Consider the following 17,500-nt stretch of genomic DNA (forward strand, 5'->3'; position numbering starts at 1 on the left):
ACATAAATGCACACACACACACACACACACACACACACACAACGGCTGAAATGAGTCCTTTATAAGAACGAAACAACTAAACCTCAACTGCCTCACTGCTCCGTCACAAAAAACTTCAGGTCGCTGAATGGCTCTCCAACTCATTTACCCAGCATGAGAAGAGAGCGAGAGGTCGAGGAAGAGAGAGAGAGAGAGAGAGAGAGAGAGAGAGAGAGAGAGAGAGAGAGAGAGAGAGAGGGGGAGAGAGAGAGAGAGAGAGACTCTGGCCCTTACTTGTTCTTTTCCTTCCCTTCCCTCCTCTTACATAAGCCAGAGCGGCTGAGGGGGCAGGCTGGAAGGCTGGCCCAGCGGAGAGTCGAGGTTGTGGGCTTGTGCTAGGCATGGTTCACACGGTGGGCTGGGGTGGGAGGAGGGAGCATGTGGAGCAAACACATTAACTCTCTGCCCTCCCTCGGCTTTGACTGATGTGAAATGAGAGGTCGAATTTGGTTAAGCGGTGAATTTGAATTCAAGCGTGAGCTTGTTATGGATGTGATGTGAAGCTATACTTATCTGCCTGTTTGGTTTTGTATTTACATATACCAATAGAATATGCATACACAAATGTCGTTTGTCTGTAGTTGCATAAATTGTTTGTAGTGTGTTACTATCAGAGGTTCTCAAGGAGACGAACCTGAATAAATGAGGGGTTGAATCCAAAGGTATAAAAGACATATATATTGTTTTACTTTATTCTGACGCAGAAACAAATACAGCATTTGAGACATCTAACTCGTTTTGCAAACAAATTGGTTATTACGAGTAAAACTTTTGACACATTAACGATGTAGGAGAATATCAACATAATTTATACTATACTTCAATAATCTCATATTACATACAAATTATTAACATACAAAAACATTTCACAGCATTTCACTCAGCAAAATCATTGGAGGGCGATGAGGTCATACACACTGCTCAATTAAAGAGGTGATATTATGCCACCAGGTGTGAGTGTGATTAGCCATTACTATAACCATCCATCATATATCTAGGTTGACACTCCCACTTGTGATGTCACTAAAACACAGGAAAATTCAGATTTTCAAATGGCTTGTAATGGCTTATCACACTCAAACCTGGTGGCACAATATCCCCCCTTTAAAAACCAATCTCTCTGACAAAAACATTGCATAGGCGACATTGGAAGACGAAATAGGACAAAGAACAAGATCACAGCTATCACTAACATAGGGTTACGGATGGACGTCCATTTATAATCAGACCATCGTATTCATCGCTGAACACAAAAATAGGAATGGTTGAGATGAACGGATGTGCAAAAGGGTGGTGTCTGCTCATTCCCCGGTGAAGGTTGGGTTGGCCACGGTGGTGGTTGCATTCTGGAACAATGGGTTGTCGGCCTAAAAAGAAAAAGTCATCCAGACTGTTCAAAGAAAATACACACGGCTAATGCAGTGATGTCAGGACTCCTTCTGGGGTCAGACTGCTTATGAGATATAGTAATTTGGTATTAAATTGAATAAGAATCTATAAAAAGGTTGTTGGGGGGAAGTGCACAAATATATCACAAGTTGAGACCACAACAATGATGAGACTTAAAAACTGTGCGACATGTCAGAAAGGGTCTTGAAACAGGATGTGTTTACAGGATGCGTGTTAGTGTTCAGAGAAGGCCTCAAATTAATATCAGCTGCTAGATATTAATGCAGGTTTCGATATTACACGCCCAACATGTGATTGCAGAAGTCCAAAACACGGATCCCGTACTTTGTTCTTGAACCGATAATTAGTTCTCCATTTCAGTTTTCTTAAAGGGACACTGTGTAAAAATGACTCCCTTCTAGTGGTACAATTGTATATTGCATTCAAACTAATAGTGCTCGCTCGTTCAAAAACTACGTTGGGCAGTATGTGCCAACAAGCTGTGTCATGACATCCAATACTACCTCATCGAGTCATTCGAGTGATGATGAGGTTAGTTATTTCAAACAAATTTCAAACAGCATTGAATCATTAGTGTAAGCTAATGATGTATGAGTAAATTACTCCTCGAGCAAGGTAGTGAATTATTTCAGTCATCATTCACGCTGGCTCAGAGTGAAAACGCGTTTCCATTTCCTGTACCACGTAGTGCTTTTTGTCCCTCTCGGCAGTTCATAGGCCGGAAGAACATGGAAGCCTCCATGAAGCTTACCCATCCTATGTAACTACATATTAATTATTCTCAGGAGGATAAGTGAGATTTTTGGCAGAGATAATTTTACACCAATGAGGACTTATTTATGAATGAATACGTCAATTTGAGGTAATAAATGACTTAAAATATTACACAGTGTCCCTTTAAAAAATATATAATTTATCATATATGTCTATATATACATATATAGACATATATCACATATGGGACCAACGGCAACGAGACTCGCTCTGTAGGCAGCTGGCGACATGTAGTCACCGTTCGTCTCGGAAGTGAGACTACGAGACGTGTCTGTGAGGACTTCCCCCTTTCATTCTCCTATTTCTTTTTAGTGAAGAACTAAAGAGTTGAGCGCCTGTTTAATAAAAAAAACACGTTATCTTGCTTCCTCTCTCCCCCCTGCGGCATGGCTTAAAAGCTCACCTTGGCCCACTTGGATCTGGCTTTCTCGCTCTCGAACTTCTTGAACTCCTCCTTGTCCTTCAGGTATATGAGCATCTTGATCAGCAACATGATGAGGAGGCCGATCACAGCCACTCCCGCAATGGAGCCCCCGACGATGGCGTACAGGTTGGGCAGCTCGGGGCACTCTGGAGTGGGGGGGGAATCAAGGGTCTTTGGAAGAGCAATGCGTTCACACTGTGGTCGACACTGAAGTACGCCAGACCTTCAGCGTTTAAATATGTGAAGCAACACAAAATAAAAAAGCTTTTATCAGAACTATGTATTTACTTTCATCGGCACCCATTTTGGTTTGAGACGATTCATAAATGAACTGCCATTCATCTTTATTTTGTATTATTCTCCTCCCTGCCCGTACTGTTTAGGCTGTGAGTATTTAGTCTGTTTCACAGGATCATAAGGTGCCACCTCATCTATCTGGTGGTACCTTTGTTTCCTAGGATCAAAAGGTACCATCTCATCCTATCTGGTGGTACCTTTGTTTCCTAGGATCAAAAGCTACCATCTCATCCTATCTGGTGGTACCTTTGTTTCCTAGGATCAAAAGGTACCATCTCATCCTATCTGGTGGTACCTTTGTTTCCTAGGATCAAAAGCTACCATCTCATCCTATCTGGTGGTACCTTTGTTTCCTAGGATCAAAGGGTACCATCTCATCCTATCTGGTGGTACCTTTGTTTCGCTGGATCTCAGCCCGGTAGTTGTCCACCCCCACCAACTGCTCCATCTTGAAGGTGATCCAGCAGCCGTCGGAGTCCTTCAGCTTGCAGGGCTTCTTGGTCATGGTGAACATGTCCACTATCTTGTGTTTCACGCTGTCCGTGCAGGCCATTGTACAGTTCTTCCCCGAAACGCCCATCTGAAACAGGCACTCGATGCACGTCCTGAAACAAAGACCCCCAGAGGTTAGCTGGAGCAGGGGGGATTAGGGGATGGACTGAGCTCTGAGATGTGTTGAAACTAGAGCTGTCAAACTATTTAATGTCAACTATTTAATCGTGATTAATCGCATTAATGTCATAGTTAACTCACGATTAATCACGATTAATCGCAAATTCTTTTTCTATGCTAAATATCCCTAAATATCCCTTGATCCCTTGATAAATGTGCCACTTAGGAGTTTGAATGTTCTAAGGGGACCGTCAATAGTAAGGCTAATTGAAGAGATTCTCAATCAATCAATGTATTGTCGCTGTAACACATTTTGTACCCAGAGTGCTTTACTTTTTCAAAAAGAGAATATAACAGTTAATAATGTCGAAGAAATATCAAAAAGAATTCAATACCTGATGAATACCTAAAATCAAAGATAATAGAGTACAATAGTACGGCAAACAGTTTATAAGTAATTGGTACTATGGCACAACATGAATTAGAGTGAATTCATGAAAAAATTAGGAGAGCTCAAATTTAGAAAACAAAAAAGAATCATGGTCTTACTGTTTGGTCTGGCAGGGGTCCTGGCATCCGTGGCACACCTCGCAGAAGGGCCGCTGGTAGCCCTCATTACACTCACACTGGTTGCATCTGCATTTGCCTCTGTCGTTGCACACGCTGCCCCCGGGCGTCTTGCAGCCATCGTCGGAAGTCTTGCAGTGGCAGGCCGAGCCCTCGTACCCCTGGTTGCAAATGCATTTGCCACAGAGGCACCTGCCGTTTCCTGCAGACAAGAGAAAAGATCGGACATCGTCTCCAGTCCTGGTAACAGTTGTTCACCGTCGTGACAGAAGGTCAAGAGTTTTGTAGAGCGGAATTTAAGTTACATTTACATTTAGCAGACACTTTTAACCAGAGCAACTTTCAACGGTTCATACACACATTCACACACCGACGGCGGAGTCACCCATGCCAGGTGACAGTCAGCTTGTTGGGAGCAGATCGAAGTAGCAACCTCCCAACGCGCTCTACCATCATTAGCTAAGTCTACCCGAAGTTGCGGTAGATCAAAACCCTTGGCAGATTTCTCCCAAACACTCACCTCCACAAAGCTTATTTGCAAACTTCTCGCAGTGATCGTCGTCGCACTCGCAGAAGTCGCCGTGGTAACTGGTGCCGCTCTCCGTGAGGTGGCAGTCGCAGCGGCCGCAGACACAAGTTCCCCGGCCCTCGCACTCTGTGCCGTTCTCCCTCCGGCAGGAAGCCCGGAGCGCGTTCTCGTCCTTGTCCCCCACTGAGCACTCACACGTCCGGCCCACTAAGCCGTCGTTGCATCTGCATAAGCAAAACAATGGATCCAATAAGAAAAAGGCCCAGCTGGACAGATCGTCCCTCTTCTTGAGGCTCATTTATGGTTCCAAGTCGACGCTACGCAATGACCACACAGACGCTTCGACGCAGTCGTGGACCTGTTTTGGGTCTGCGTCGGGTTTTAGTGAGCGGACCAATCACAGCCCTTGCTGAGGAAAAACTTGGGAGGTGCACGACAGGCCCTTGTGGTGGACGCAAGGAGGGTCCGCAAGGACGTAATTATTGGTCCGTACCCCCCTTGTGTTGCGTCGACGTGGAGCCATAATCAGCCCTTTAGCCTCCTACAGCCCTGGGATTTGTTCGACCTACCTGCATGTGCCACATTTGACCTGGCCTTTAGAGTTACACTGAGGATGCTGTTGGTCCTGTGGATCGTTACATTCGCAGTCACACGTGGTGGATAGGGTCACCTTCAGGGTGTCTTTGATGCCAAGCGGGCTGATGGTGAATTCCTGCTCCTGCATGCACCTCTCGGCCGTCACGGTGACGTTGAAGGCGATCTGCAGAAGACGAAGAGACGCCAGACTCAGAGGGTTTGATGATCGATGATGAGGATCGAAGATTTGAATGTTTTAGGCCGTTTGAAAACTCCAAATAAATGTCTCGTGATCTGGAAAAATATGAAATTAGAATAATTCATGGCATGAACTTTGATTGAATTTAGACTGGGGCTGTACTTCACTGAAATAACAACCAGACTACTTTATTTTCCCAATGCTTCCTCCTTGACATGCATGACTGTACTGTCACTAAAAAAGGAATTCATCCTTCCATAATTGATAGGACGCGCCATTAAGATATTCTCTCTTAAGCACCAGGATCAGTAACACATAGTGTTGGTAGGGATCTACTGACCTGCTGCCCCACGAGCACGCCGTTACAGACTCCTTCATCTTCACCTGCCGGACCCCGTTTAGGGCAGATTGGGGTGTAGGTAACTCTTACATTAGGCGGCAGGTCATCGTGGGCCATGGTTACTTTGGAAGACAACCTCTGTCGAAATAAGAGGCAATTACTAATGGCCCTGCTGCGAGAAGTTAATGGATTATTTGCAATTTTTTCAGAAAAACTTACATCGTAGGCGAGCTTAATTAGAGAGACAATATTTTTTGAATCTGCATTCAGCACTTCCACCTCCGATTTGGGGATCATTTTACTGAGTTCCTGTGGACGAATTAGGAAGCAATTAGTCAATTCATCCACGACCGACTAATCAATTCATCAATGAGTATAAATCATCAATAACATTAATGGTTGTAAGAAAAGACTGATGGATATTAACTTTTTATGCAAATTTACCTTGTAAACATCTGCTACTTCTGATGTCACAGCAAAGATCGGTTGAATGTTGTGCTTTTCTAACTGCATTGCCAGTTGACCCACAGATGGGTAGTCCTGCAAATAGACATTTGCAAGGCATGGACATGTTAAATACATTTTTATAGTAAAAAGTAATGCAAGACCAAACAATATCCAGACATGCATGTATAAAAAGCAACTTCCAAAACAAATTAAATGCAAAATCTATTAGGACAGAAGGATCTAGGAGCCTTGCTCAATAGCTCTTTGGCTCTTGGGGAAAGCACAGCATCAATCCAAAAGTCAAAGTTGTGAAACAGTCCGCTATGGGGATGTTCTCCCGAAGCCAGGAATAAGCCTGCACACAAACACACACACACCACACACATACACATACACACACATACACACACACAAAACACACACTCACACACTCACTAGCACCACCGCAACACTTAACACTTGTGATTGCAGAAGTCCACAACATGGATCTTGCTTACTTTCATCTTGAACCAATATTTAGTTCTACATTTTAGTTTTTCTTTTGAAAAGGTTGGCCAACCCTCGAAGGTATTCACGTAAGACATTCACACGTTATACATATACATATTATTATCCACATCATCCCAGCCCATACCTGCTCGTTGTTCCTGGCGTTGACGTTACTCTCCAAGTGGCACAGCTCGTCGTTGGGCTGCAGGATTCCCGCCAGCTTGCCGTCCCCGGCCATGTGGAAGCCTGCGTCGGTGGTGAGCACGATGAGCCGGGTGCTGCTGTTTCTCCAGCCTATCTTGCTCTGAGCGACACAGACAAATGTCAGATGCTGCACGAAAGATACCAAAGTATCAAAGCATTAAAAAGTTGATTTGAATGTGTTTTTCAAATGACCGCCTTACCCCGCAGACTGCGGCCTGCATCATGGCGTCCAGGCTGCCCTCCGGGGGGTCCAGGTTCCCGGAGATGCCCTGCTTGTTCACCTCCTTGTTGAAAGAATTCTCGTCGGCGGTCATGCTGAGGACGTGGCGGTAGCCGAAGGCCGGCTGGCAGTTCTTCTCCGTCTTGGGGCAGGGGTTCGCCAGCTTCCTCTTGTTGGTGTTGGTGAAGGGCAGCACCGTCTTATCCACGAAAGCCCCGAATCCTGCAGCGCACGGCACGGACGGAAAACACGGGTCAGCATGTGATTCTCAATCAATCAATGTATCGTTGCTGCAACACATTTTGTACACCAAGTGCTTTACATTGTCAAAAAGAGAATATAACAGTTAAAAATGTAGAAGAAATATAAAAATATATATACCAAATGAAAGGTAATAGAGAATGAATACCGAAAAACACAATAGTACTACAAATAATTAAAAAGTAATTGGTAATATAGCACAACTTGATTAAGATTCAATTCATGCGAAATATGAGGAGAGCTCAAATTTAAATAACTTCCCCCGTCAGTGTGATGACGGGGAAGTAATTGGGTTAGAGCATAGCACGCTAGGGCTGAACGATTTGGAATTTGCCGAATTGTGATTATTCAGACCAATATTGCGATTGCGATTTAGTATGCGATTAATCTTTTTAAAGTTCATTATGTTCTGCATGATTCACTAAACATAACCAATAAATGATTCTATGATATGACAAACACAACATTGGAGGCAGTCAACATATAAACTGCTCTTTCCTTTTAGGCCAAGCCCTATGTGTTGAGATGAATTGATGCATGAATTAATATTATAACATTTTTATTTAACTATTGAATTGCCAAAGACAAATAAATACAAATCTTACTGATCTCCAGTCGGTAACAGAAACAAATGACATTCTTTTTTAATTTATTTTTTTCTATTACACTGCGACGTCGGTTTGAGTTTGATAAATTGTTCAGCCCTACAGAACGCCGTGACAAACACGTTTAATCACTTAATCAGATCCCAGAGTGGCGGTGATCTGGCTGGAAGAAGTCACCTATCTGGGCGTGCTCTGTGATGCTCCTCAGGGCCTTGAACAGCTCTGCGCCCAGCACTTTGATGCTCCTCAAGTCATCCTCCATGGAGTAGGAAAGGTCCATGAGGTAGTAGAGGTCCATGGGGTAGCCCTCCACTCTTTTGAAGGACAAGGTAAACGTTTGCGGCATCCCTGAAGAGACAAGCACACAAAACCATCCAATTTGAGCTTTGGTTCACACTTGAGGAAATGCATGGATAATTCATGGATTCATTCAGGGATTTTTTGGCAAAGCGGCACATTGATACAGCAGTGTATCAATGCAGTAGGAAGAGTATAGGGGATAGCACAATCACAAGCATCATGTCGACTGTAACATCTTGCTGATACCATATTACATTACTAATGAGGAACATCGCTGTAGTTTCTTTTGTAAGGCCTATAGGTCAACCACATGACCTAGTCAAAGTATTTATATTTCACAGATGACCTTGTGTCAAACTAAAATACGGCACATCTAGTATTGTGGACTCCTTTAATCCAAAGCGTCGTACAATACCGTGAGTGCATACTCTTATCTCAGGCAGCCCCAGTGGGTATCAAACACCTCACCCTGGCAGTGTTGATGCCATGGCTGTAGCAGCTTGGGATGTGATCATAATAATAATAATTTACTAAATATGAAAAAATGCAACAAAAAAATCTTTGTCACAAAAATAACAAATAGAAAATGCAACTGTGTTTCCAGAGGGAGGAGGAATCGCCCTGACAGCGTGTATGTACTGACCCGGTCGTAGCTTGAGATGGACCTTCTGGGGAGCGAGCTGGATGGCCTCCTGCTGGGTCTGCCTCAGGTTGAAGGAGCCTGACAGCGGCGTGTTCTGCACCACCTTGAAGGAGTTCTCCGGGGAGATGATGGAGTCGTCCAAACAGCCCCCTGCCATCAGCTGGGACCGGGTGTCACAGCGCACCGCCTCCTGCTCGCCCCGTTTGGTGAAATTCTGCAGAGAGAGGGAGAGAGGGAGAGGGAAAGAGAGAGAGAGAGAGAGAGAGAGAGAGAGAGAGAGAGAGAGAGAGAGAGAGAGAGAGAGAGAGAGAGAGACAGAGAGACACAGAGAGACAGAAAGACAGAGAGAGAGAGAGACAGACAGACAGACAGGGGGTGAGAGAGGGAGGGGGTGAGAGGGAGGGAGAGAGGGGGTGAGAGAAAAACAGAGAGAGAGGGAGGGAGAGAGAGAGAGAGGTTGAGAGACAGACAGAGAGAGAGAGAGAGAGAGAGAGAGAGAGGGAGGGAGAGCGAGAGGAGTGAGAGAGAGAGAGAGAGAGAGAGAGAGAGAGAGAGAGGGGGAGAGAGGGTGAGAGGGGGAGAGAGGGTGAGAGGTAGACAGAGAAAGAGAGAGAGAGGTAGAGAGAGAGAGGGCGAGAGAGAGAGGGAGAGAGAGAGGGTGAGAGACAGAGAGAGAGAGAGAGAGAGAGAGAGAGAGAGAGAGAGAGAGAGAGAGAGAGAGAAAGAGGGAGAGATGGGGAGTATGAGTGTATGGGAGAGTGAAAACAGGAAATAAGATTTCATAGCCTGGGAAAGTCACAAACATTTCGGACTTCTTAAAATTTGATGGGCTTCCTACTTTAGCTTGTAGGAAGCTACCATGCGTGTAACAGAACATTTCTCAGCACAGATATCACACTCCTCTGCAACAGCCTACCACACAGCGGAATTCACACCTTGAACACAATCGCACACCTACACACGGGAAACTCACATACCCACACACACATATGTGTTTCATGTGCAACAAGACTTTGGAGACGCAAAAAGAAGCACAGAATGTCTGACCCCAAATAATCAGCATAAAATAATTATATTTACAAAAGTTGTTCACACTGTGGGGGAACTCTGCGTTTTTATGTCTCGGCCTTACATTAAAACCTGGTTTTTAATGTACATCACACAGCAGTATGGTATAACACAAGACTCTCACCAGCTGTTTGCACCACACACAGAACTGGCCGGAGCTGATACAGTCTCCACAGGAGGAGATCCCGGTCTTAAAGCATTCCTCTCCTTCTTTTCTTTCAGGTTCTTGGGAAAACCCTGCAGATAATAACAATCATAATGATATTAATAATATTCACAAGAATAACCAGGAGATATCAGAATGTATCAACACAGAAGAATATTGATAGTTTTGGCTTTGAATTGATCAGAGAGCTCCATGGACATGGGTCATGCATTGTACCACCGTAGTTGCATAACAGTTGCTGTGAAGTTCTTTGCAACATATTCCTACGAAAGCATTACAAACCATTTCTCAACTTACCATATCTACCCTTCTGCAAGAGCAGAAGGAAGAGCAGCCATCTACTAATTTCCTGCAGAAAGATAAAGAATTGGTCATCACACAACTGTTGGTCATATCTGATGCAACTAGTCATTCATTTGAAACCCCGGGCCCACATCCACATTCAATGGGGATGTGTTTTGCTACATACAGATTCACATGTATTTGGCACAATCGGACTGTTGGTTTCATCATTAGTGAACCACATTTTTATAATCATACTGGTTATACATAAAAGAAGAACTTTTTGCTTCCGCAGACCGGTCGGACAATAATGGTTGTCCGACCGGAAGAAAATAAATGTGGTATTCAAATTTTTTAATTAAGTCACAGTTGCACAAGCAAAAATATTATATACACAGATATGTGTTTTATTCTCTGGTTGAAGCAATGTATAATAAATATGACCACACATAATATGCATTTGTGATTTTGAGGAATTGAGGCGAAGATTTGACATAAATGTATAATGTATATTTTTTAGTTTAATAACAAATACTTTTCACTGATCACATATAAGGGACCACCTTTTTATACATATATAACATACTTTATTTTGTTCTCATCTGGCATGGTCCTTAGTGACCGTGAACAAAGGCTAATCATCCATTCCAAAAAAACATCTATACAATAATCCAGTTATGAATCCGGTTCACGAACCTGCCCATTAGAATCCAAAATAATCTCCCCTCAGAAGACAAGAGGTTTCGTTTTGAAACCACAAACAATTGTTTTCTGACAGGAAGCTTTTTTTGAGATTCTCATGTCGTTTTGCAGTTTCTAGCCTACTCTTGTGCAAGTTTACAAATCGTTTTTTGCAATGGCATTTTAACCCTTTAAATAATTATTTGTATCATCCATATCAATTTTTATGGTGATTAAATTAGTTTATTATTGTCTTTAAAATGAGGCTATTCAAACGGTTAATACGGCTCACTCACCAACATGCTGCGTCTTCAGAGAGTGCGCCTCACCTTCTCGGTCGGTGACGGTTTTTCGGAGAGCTTGGATGTAAAGCCACCACCCATAGATATATGCCACCACCCATGTCGACAGGAAGCGCAGAAGGTGGAAGTAGCCTATAGTAGATAAGCAGGCTGACGGACTCTGGGTTTATTACAAAACTCAACAAAACAGTGTGCCGTTTGACACCAAATCATACTAGTCTATTTTAAGGAGGGAGGTGATCAGAGTCCCCGAGGACTTCATTAAACAACGAAATCTTGAATGAAGCAATTAAAGGAAGCAGAATGTAATATAAAGAAGCTTTTCAAATAGATATGGGTTTTTCTGCGTCGAGGAAACTGTACCGGTAGCCTATGTTATCTTGAGCAATATAAAATGCTGGGCATTCCGATATAATGCTGGGCATTCCGATATTCCAAAAAAAGTTTGTTGATGCTGGCATCAACAATATTTTATGATATTTACAGCACATACTTTTCCCTTTCATTCTAGTTTTTTAGGCTTGCAGCAACACTATTTCTGAAAAACTATTTTTCCTCACTATTTCCACAATTATAATACATAATACATTTTTGTATTCCTGCCCAAATAGTATAACTGGAGACGTAGGCCTATAGTTCCGCTATTTCAAAGTAGGCCTCCAAATACACGACAACAAGTTGATCGCCTCAGCCCGTACCAACAGAGGGCGCTGGCGAACCACTAGTGAACCGCAAACGATGCGTTGTGAAGATTTACCGTAACTTACCAACAGAGGGCGCTGCCATACCATTAGTGAACCACAAACGAGGGATCCTGAAGATTTACCGTAACTGTTGATGTAATTTAGAAGCGCTACCAAGCAGAGCTGAGGCACTCACTATTTCCCCAGCAAAGAACAGAGTTAAGACATATATTATACGTTTTACGTGAATACATTTAACACCTCCGGGTTGCAGTAACGTTTTACAAAAAACGTATGATAACTCAAATGTCCATTTACAATTTTTATTAAGATCTTTTTCAGTTTAAGGCTAAATATTCCGCAGACATTTAAACCAACATTAGGTGTTCAACGTGTTGACGCAGAGACCGCCGCTTGACCTTGTTGTACGTACTACGTCAGCGCGTATTGATTCGTTGAATTCGTTCTGAGGCTTTACCCTATGCGGACAGACAATGTTCACCTTAAAATCATTATCCTTGAAAACATTGCCAAAGCTGGTGATAACGCATGCATTAAATGCGTGCTTTCATACGGGAGCCCGAGTTTGCGGTGCTAAAGTTGCGGTCGTAAGTTCATTTATATACGCGCATTTGAGAATCACAGCCGGAGATTCATTCAGTCAATAACATTATTTGTCATGAATGGATACCAACAGGTGCTCTCGGGGTGCGGGGTCTTTGATGGGACAGAAATCCACGAAGCCTCGGCGTGAGTTTGTCCTTTGTTCAGAATCGTGCCATTATTATATAACTTTTGAATACTTTATGGGCTATGGATATATTTCGTGTGGCATAACATTGGCAGAACTGAATAAATAAATAAATATATATATATATATAAAGTGTGTGTGTGTGTGTGTGTGTGTGTGTGTGTGTGTGTCTTTATGTGTAAATAATTGTGTATGTTTGGTACAACATAGGATATTGGTGCACCTGAGCAGAGGGGGGGCTGAGGTCCAGATGTTTGCCCCTGATGTGGCTCAGATGCATGTGATTGACCATCAAAAAGGCCAGCCTGCAGAAGAGTCCAGGTGACCCCCCCCCCCCCACTACCTAACACAATCCCAGAGATGGTATATTCTATTGTACTGCCTATTATTATGATTGACCGCTGGTGAGGTGCGTACGTTCTTTCGTCCTCCCTGCTTTGCTTCAGGAATGTGCTCACGGAGTCGGCGCGCATCGCCCGTGGCAACATCGCCGACTTGGCTAAGCTGAGCGCCAGTAGCCATGACGCCATTATTTTCCCAGGAGGCTTTGGGGCAGCCAAAAACCTGTAGGTGGTCCAATAGCTGTAGTCTGAGCGAAGAGCCTTTTTTTTGTTGGTACTGCTTTTTGTACTGAATTAATGGAAGAAACATTGATTTTTTTTGTGCCGTTCTGTGCGACAGGTCGACGTTTGCAGTGGACGGGTCCGACTTCAAGGTGAACGAGGACGTGGAGCGGGTTCTGAAGGACTTTCACAAGGCGGGGAAACCCATCGGGTGAGTCCCCCAATCCCCCCCCCCCCCGAGAAGAACGGAGGTCATGAATACACAAACTAATGTTTCCAATTTTTCCATTTCTCTGATTCCAAAAGTTAAAACTCACATGGCCACAACTGAGTAAATGGTAAATGGTAAATGGACTGCATTTATAAAGTTATTTTCTAACCAGTGGTCACTCAAAGCACTTTACAATATTGCCTAACATTCACCCATTCATGCACATATTCCTGAACCTTGAGGTTCGGGAATGTTCGGGTAGGTTGCGGGGTCTTGCTCAGGGACACAACGACACGCTAGGAGGAGTCAGGAATCGAACCAGCAAACCAGCCAACCCGCTCTACTTCCTGAGCCACATGCCACGAGTGACCTCGGTTTCGTCCAGCCGCAGTGTTGGCCCATGCACCTTATATTCTCACTGTGGATAAGTTCCCATCTCCTTTGTGTGTTGCTGTCTTATCAGGCTGTGCTGCATCTCTCCGGTGTTGGCTGCTAAACTTCTCCCGGGGGTGGAGGTGACGGTGGGCCATGAGGAGGAGCAGGGGGGCCGGTGGCCCTACGCCGGCACGGCCCAGGCCATCAAGGCCCTGGGGGCCAAGCATTGCGTCAAAGATGTCACCATATCCTTTTACGCATGATGCACCTCTGGCTTGTGTTCCGGCGCACTTTGAAACTCTAGTTTAGCATCGGCTCTCGCTGTAGTTAATAATCGCTGTTGTGTTTTTATCAACGTGGCAAAATGAATGTTAGACATTTTTTGTCTACGAGAAGTAGTGGTGCCATGATGTTTGAATTTTTTTTATTGGATCAGGTTGTTTTTGTGAAGTATCTATAGTATGTTTACCCTTTATTCTTTTCAAATAGCTCAGCTGTAGAATGGGGCTCTTGCAAGTATAACACATCTTAAAAGTATTGCTATACTATGAATGTGTCCTTTCTGTTTCTGAAACTGATCAGCCATCACAACATTGTCATATTTGTGTTGCTTACCGCTGAATGACCCTTGACCCTGGAGCCTCACGAAGCCCATGTGGACCATAAGAATAAGGTGGTGACCTCTCCGGCATACATGTGTGAAACCAAGCTGCACCTGATCTTTGATGGTATCGGAGCCATGGTCACCAACGTCCTGAAGCTTAGTGGAAAATGAGTCCCAGCCGGTGCCCATCAATATCTTTCATAGGGACGTTTAAGATTCAAAATATCTCTCTTGGAGTTAAGTCCAAGGGTGCAATAAGAGGGCAATGCAATAGAGGATTCTAGATTTTTTTGGTGAATATTTGTCGCTGATAAACCCTGCAGTCATGCTTTAAGCTTCACCTGTTGATTGATACGCTCTGAAATGAAATTGGTTAGAATTTCAGAACTGTCAAAACACATACCGAGTAACGCACAAAGCACCGAACGTACCCAAGGTGAACAACAGAGGGCGCCAAAATACTTTGAGTCAGCTAGTACTGACCTCTGTTTGGCCAATAGACAGTAAAAACTAGGCCACTGTTGTAGTTTGGATCTGTACAGCATTATACACTAGCAAAACTTGCCTAATAATAGTGTATTCCATGTTTCATTTGTCAAGTGTTTGTTTTGGTCTTTGCTTTCACCTCTTGATTATTCATTATTTCTGTATTAATTATGGCCCAATTCATTCAGGGACAAGACTATTTGCTGGTAACTTTGGTCTGGTGTGAAATATGAATAAAAACACAGATAAACATGCTTGTGTAAATGTGTTGTTCGTTTGACCTCTTCTGCGTGAGAGCACACACATGCTGATGGGATTAAAATCAGTGCCGTGTTAACTGGCTTAGTTTGCATCCTAACCCAGTTCTCACAAACACAAGGAGTCTCAGAGCGTGTTTAGCATCTGCAGTACGATTGTTGTGCTCATCACACACAAATACAACCTTGTGTCTGCCGTTGAATATCTTCGCATTGGCTCATTTATTTGCACAGTCTTTTGACACATTTCCCAAGCTAAGATGTAGAATCTAAAAATCGACTTGGTGTACATGTTTTGTAACATATTCCTTAATCTGTAAATACAAACACATTTTGACACTTGTTGCTTTTGAGAGATTTTCCAGGGAGAGATTTTTTTTCTGCGTGCCTCTCCTCGTGCCTTCCGATTGGTGCGCCGAAGCTGGAGCCCGGCGTGGCGATGAACGATGAGCTCATCCCACGGTCGAGCAGGGCCTTTCTCCCGTGAGGAGGAGGTAGGCCCTCTGAAGGGCCCACGCCACTCTGAGCAAATCCACTCTTAAAAAAAACCTTCCAAGGAATTATTAACTAACAGGATTTCGTTTCAACTCTTGTGATTCCATTAAAGCTACACTGTAGACCTACCCCTCTGCTTCCAGCCTGTGAAGAGAGCGAGAGGCCGCCATGTTAAGCCCATAGCCCCTTTGGTTCTGTCTCAGCGACTCACTTTAGAGAGTGATACGGCAAGTAGGTCAACGCTTCACTGTTGACAGATTGCCGTCTTCTGTTTTGCTTAATGTTGTGTGCTGTTTGTGTGTGTGTGTGTGTGTGTGTGTGTGTGTGTGTGTGTGTGTGTGTGTGTGTTTGAGTTGGGACATTAAGACAGCAGGATTATCATTATTAGCAAATTTCACTTTGCTGAGTCTTTATTTTGTTCAGCCACATAAATTACATTTATATATTAATTTCATTTTCCTGACTGTGCCATTTTAGGGACAAACATGTTTGGAGACAGGTTCAGCAAAACTTCTTCACATAAAAAAAATTCAGATGATACCAGTCAGAGGGTCTTTTAAACCAAAAGACCCAAGTCAAATCTTTAAAATTTCAGTTACAAATCCTGAAAAACAGTTAGCTATTACACATGCAAATCCTTCCGTCGCGATGCTTAGTACGGCCACACTCAAGATGTCTAAGATCTTGGATGAGATGAGGTTGGTTTTAAACCGCCACCGACCAACCTCCGTGGAAGGTTATCGACCCCCACCACCACCACCACCACCCCACCCCACCCAAACAGGATTAGTCACGCAGAGAGCGGTCTTCGGGGCGGCGGCCGGTGGCTGCATGGGGAAAACGCTTCGCCCTTCCACCCCACAAAGGGTGCACAGATGCGGCCAGGCGGCCCCCTACACAACTTCCACCGTGCCCACCCTGTTCTATAGGAATACCGACACACGTGCGCATGTGGGGGGGCGCCACGCCGTGTGTGTCCCCCCCCCACGAAATGTGCTGCCTGCACATTAATCACTCTCCCCGGGGGGCCCCCCCCCCCCCGGCACTCAATTGGGCTCCTGGAGAGCGGGGCCGTCCCCCTGAAGGACCCCATCGGCCAGGCATGAGTGGCCCCCGATATCCACACCTCCAGGGCCCACCGGGAGGGCCTGCCGCCGCCGGCCTGTGATCAAGAGGGAGAAGGGGGCCGCAGGCTTCGCCATTCGAACCCGCTCATCCGGAAACTAGGGGGGAGGTGGTGCGCATCGCATGTTCTGAGGCGATTGGAATAAGGAGCGCGTCGTGCGTCGTGCCTCTGTGTTTGCGGACAGATGTGGGGTCAGTTGGAACCAGAAAAGACGTGGTTGAATGGCATTGCAGTGGTTTTAAAGACCCACTATGTGTCCAATGTGGGGCCATTCACAGTCCTTAGACTTTGGGTTGATTGCCGTGTGTGGGTTGAGTGAATCGGCTATATGCTCCATGTGCCCAGGATATTGAGATAAGCATTATTATACGGTAATAGCATAGGGGCTAGTGGGTTAGGGTTAGGGTTAGGGTTAGGGTTAGGGTTAACACTAACCCTAACCCAATTAAATAATGTATAAATGAATCCCTTAGTTTCCAGACCCCTGCACACACTTTTAGTATTTATAGAATTA

The 17,500-nt window shown here is 44.4% G+C and overlaps 3 protein-coding genes across 4 annotated transcripts in view; 1 reads left to right on the forward strand and 2 right to left on the reverse strand.

The window, feature by feature from the left end:
- Positions 1–605, reverse strand: part of vil1 (villin 1) — an 18,808-nt gene extending 18,203 nt beyond the window's left edge. For both annotated transcript variants that reach the window (XM_056579282.1, XM_056579281.1), the window contains exon 1: positions 274–605. The gene's annotated coding sequence lies outside the window, so the exon portion shown is untranslated. The remainder of the gene's footprint in view (positions 1–273) is intronic.
- A 116-nt stretch (positions 606–721) lies between these two features.
- Positions 722–11,522, reverse strand: itgb2 (integrin, beta 2). Its single transcript, XM_056579284.1, has 16 exons — positions 11,430–11,522; positions 10,468–10,519; positions 10,129–10,241; positions 8,937–9,150; positions 8,171–8,341; positions 7,108–7,349; positions 6,849–7,007; positions 6,212–6,307; positions 5,987–6,076; positions 5,768–5,905; positions 5,222–5,412; positions 4,644–4,876; positions 4,106–4,325; positions 3,338–3,549; positions 2,627–2,793; positions 722–1,406 (listed from the first exon to the last, which is right to left on the reverse strand). The coding sequence occupies exons 1-16, from the start codon at positions 11,433–11,435 to the stop codon at positions 1,341–1,343; spliced, it is 2,370 nt and encodes a 789-aa protein (XP_056435259.1). The 5' UTR covers positions 11,436–11,522; the 3' UTR covers positions 722–1,340.
- An 859-nt stretch (positions 11,523–12,381) lies between these two features.
- On the forward strand, positions 12,382–15,386 carry gatd3 (glutamine amidotransferase class 1 domain containing 3). Its single transcript, XM_056579286.1, has 7 exons — positions 12,382–12,726; positions 12,816–12,868; positions 13,080–13,190; positions 13,316–13,435; positions 13,551–13,643; positions 14,107–14,263; positions 14,665–15,386. Exons 1-7 carry the CDS (start codon positions 12,613–12,615, stop codon positions 14,791–14,793), a joined length of 777 nt encoding a protein of 258 aa, XP_056435261.1. The 5' UTR covers positions 12,382–12,612; the 3' UTR covers positions 14,794–15,386.
- Positions 15,387–17,500: the final 2,114 nt, after the last annotated feature.

This window comes from Gadus chalcogrammus, chromosome 20, assembly GCF_026213295.1.
Source record: "Gadus chalcogrammus isolate NIFS_2021 chromosome 20, NIFS_Gcha_1.0, whole genome shotgun sequence".
Classification (NCBI taxonomy): domain Eukaryota; kingdom Metazoa; phylum Chordata; class Actinopteri; order Gadiformes; family Gadidae; genus Gadus; species Gadus chalcogrammus.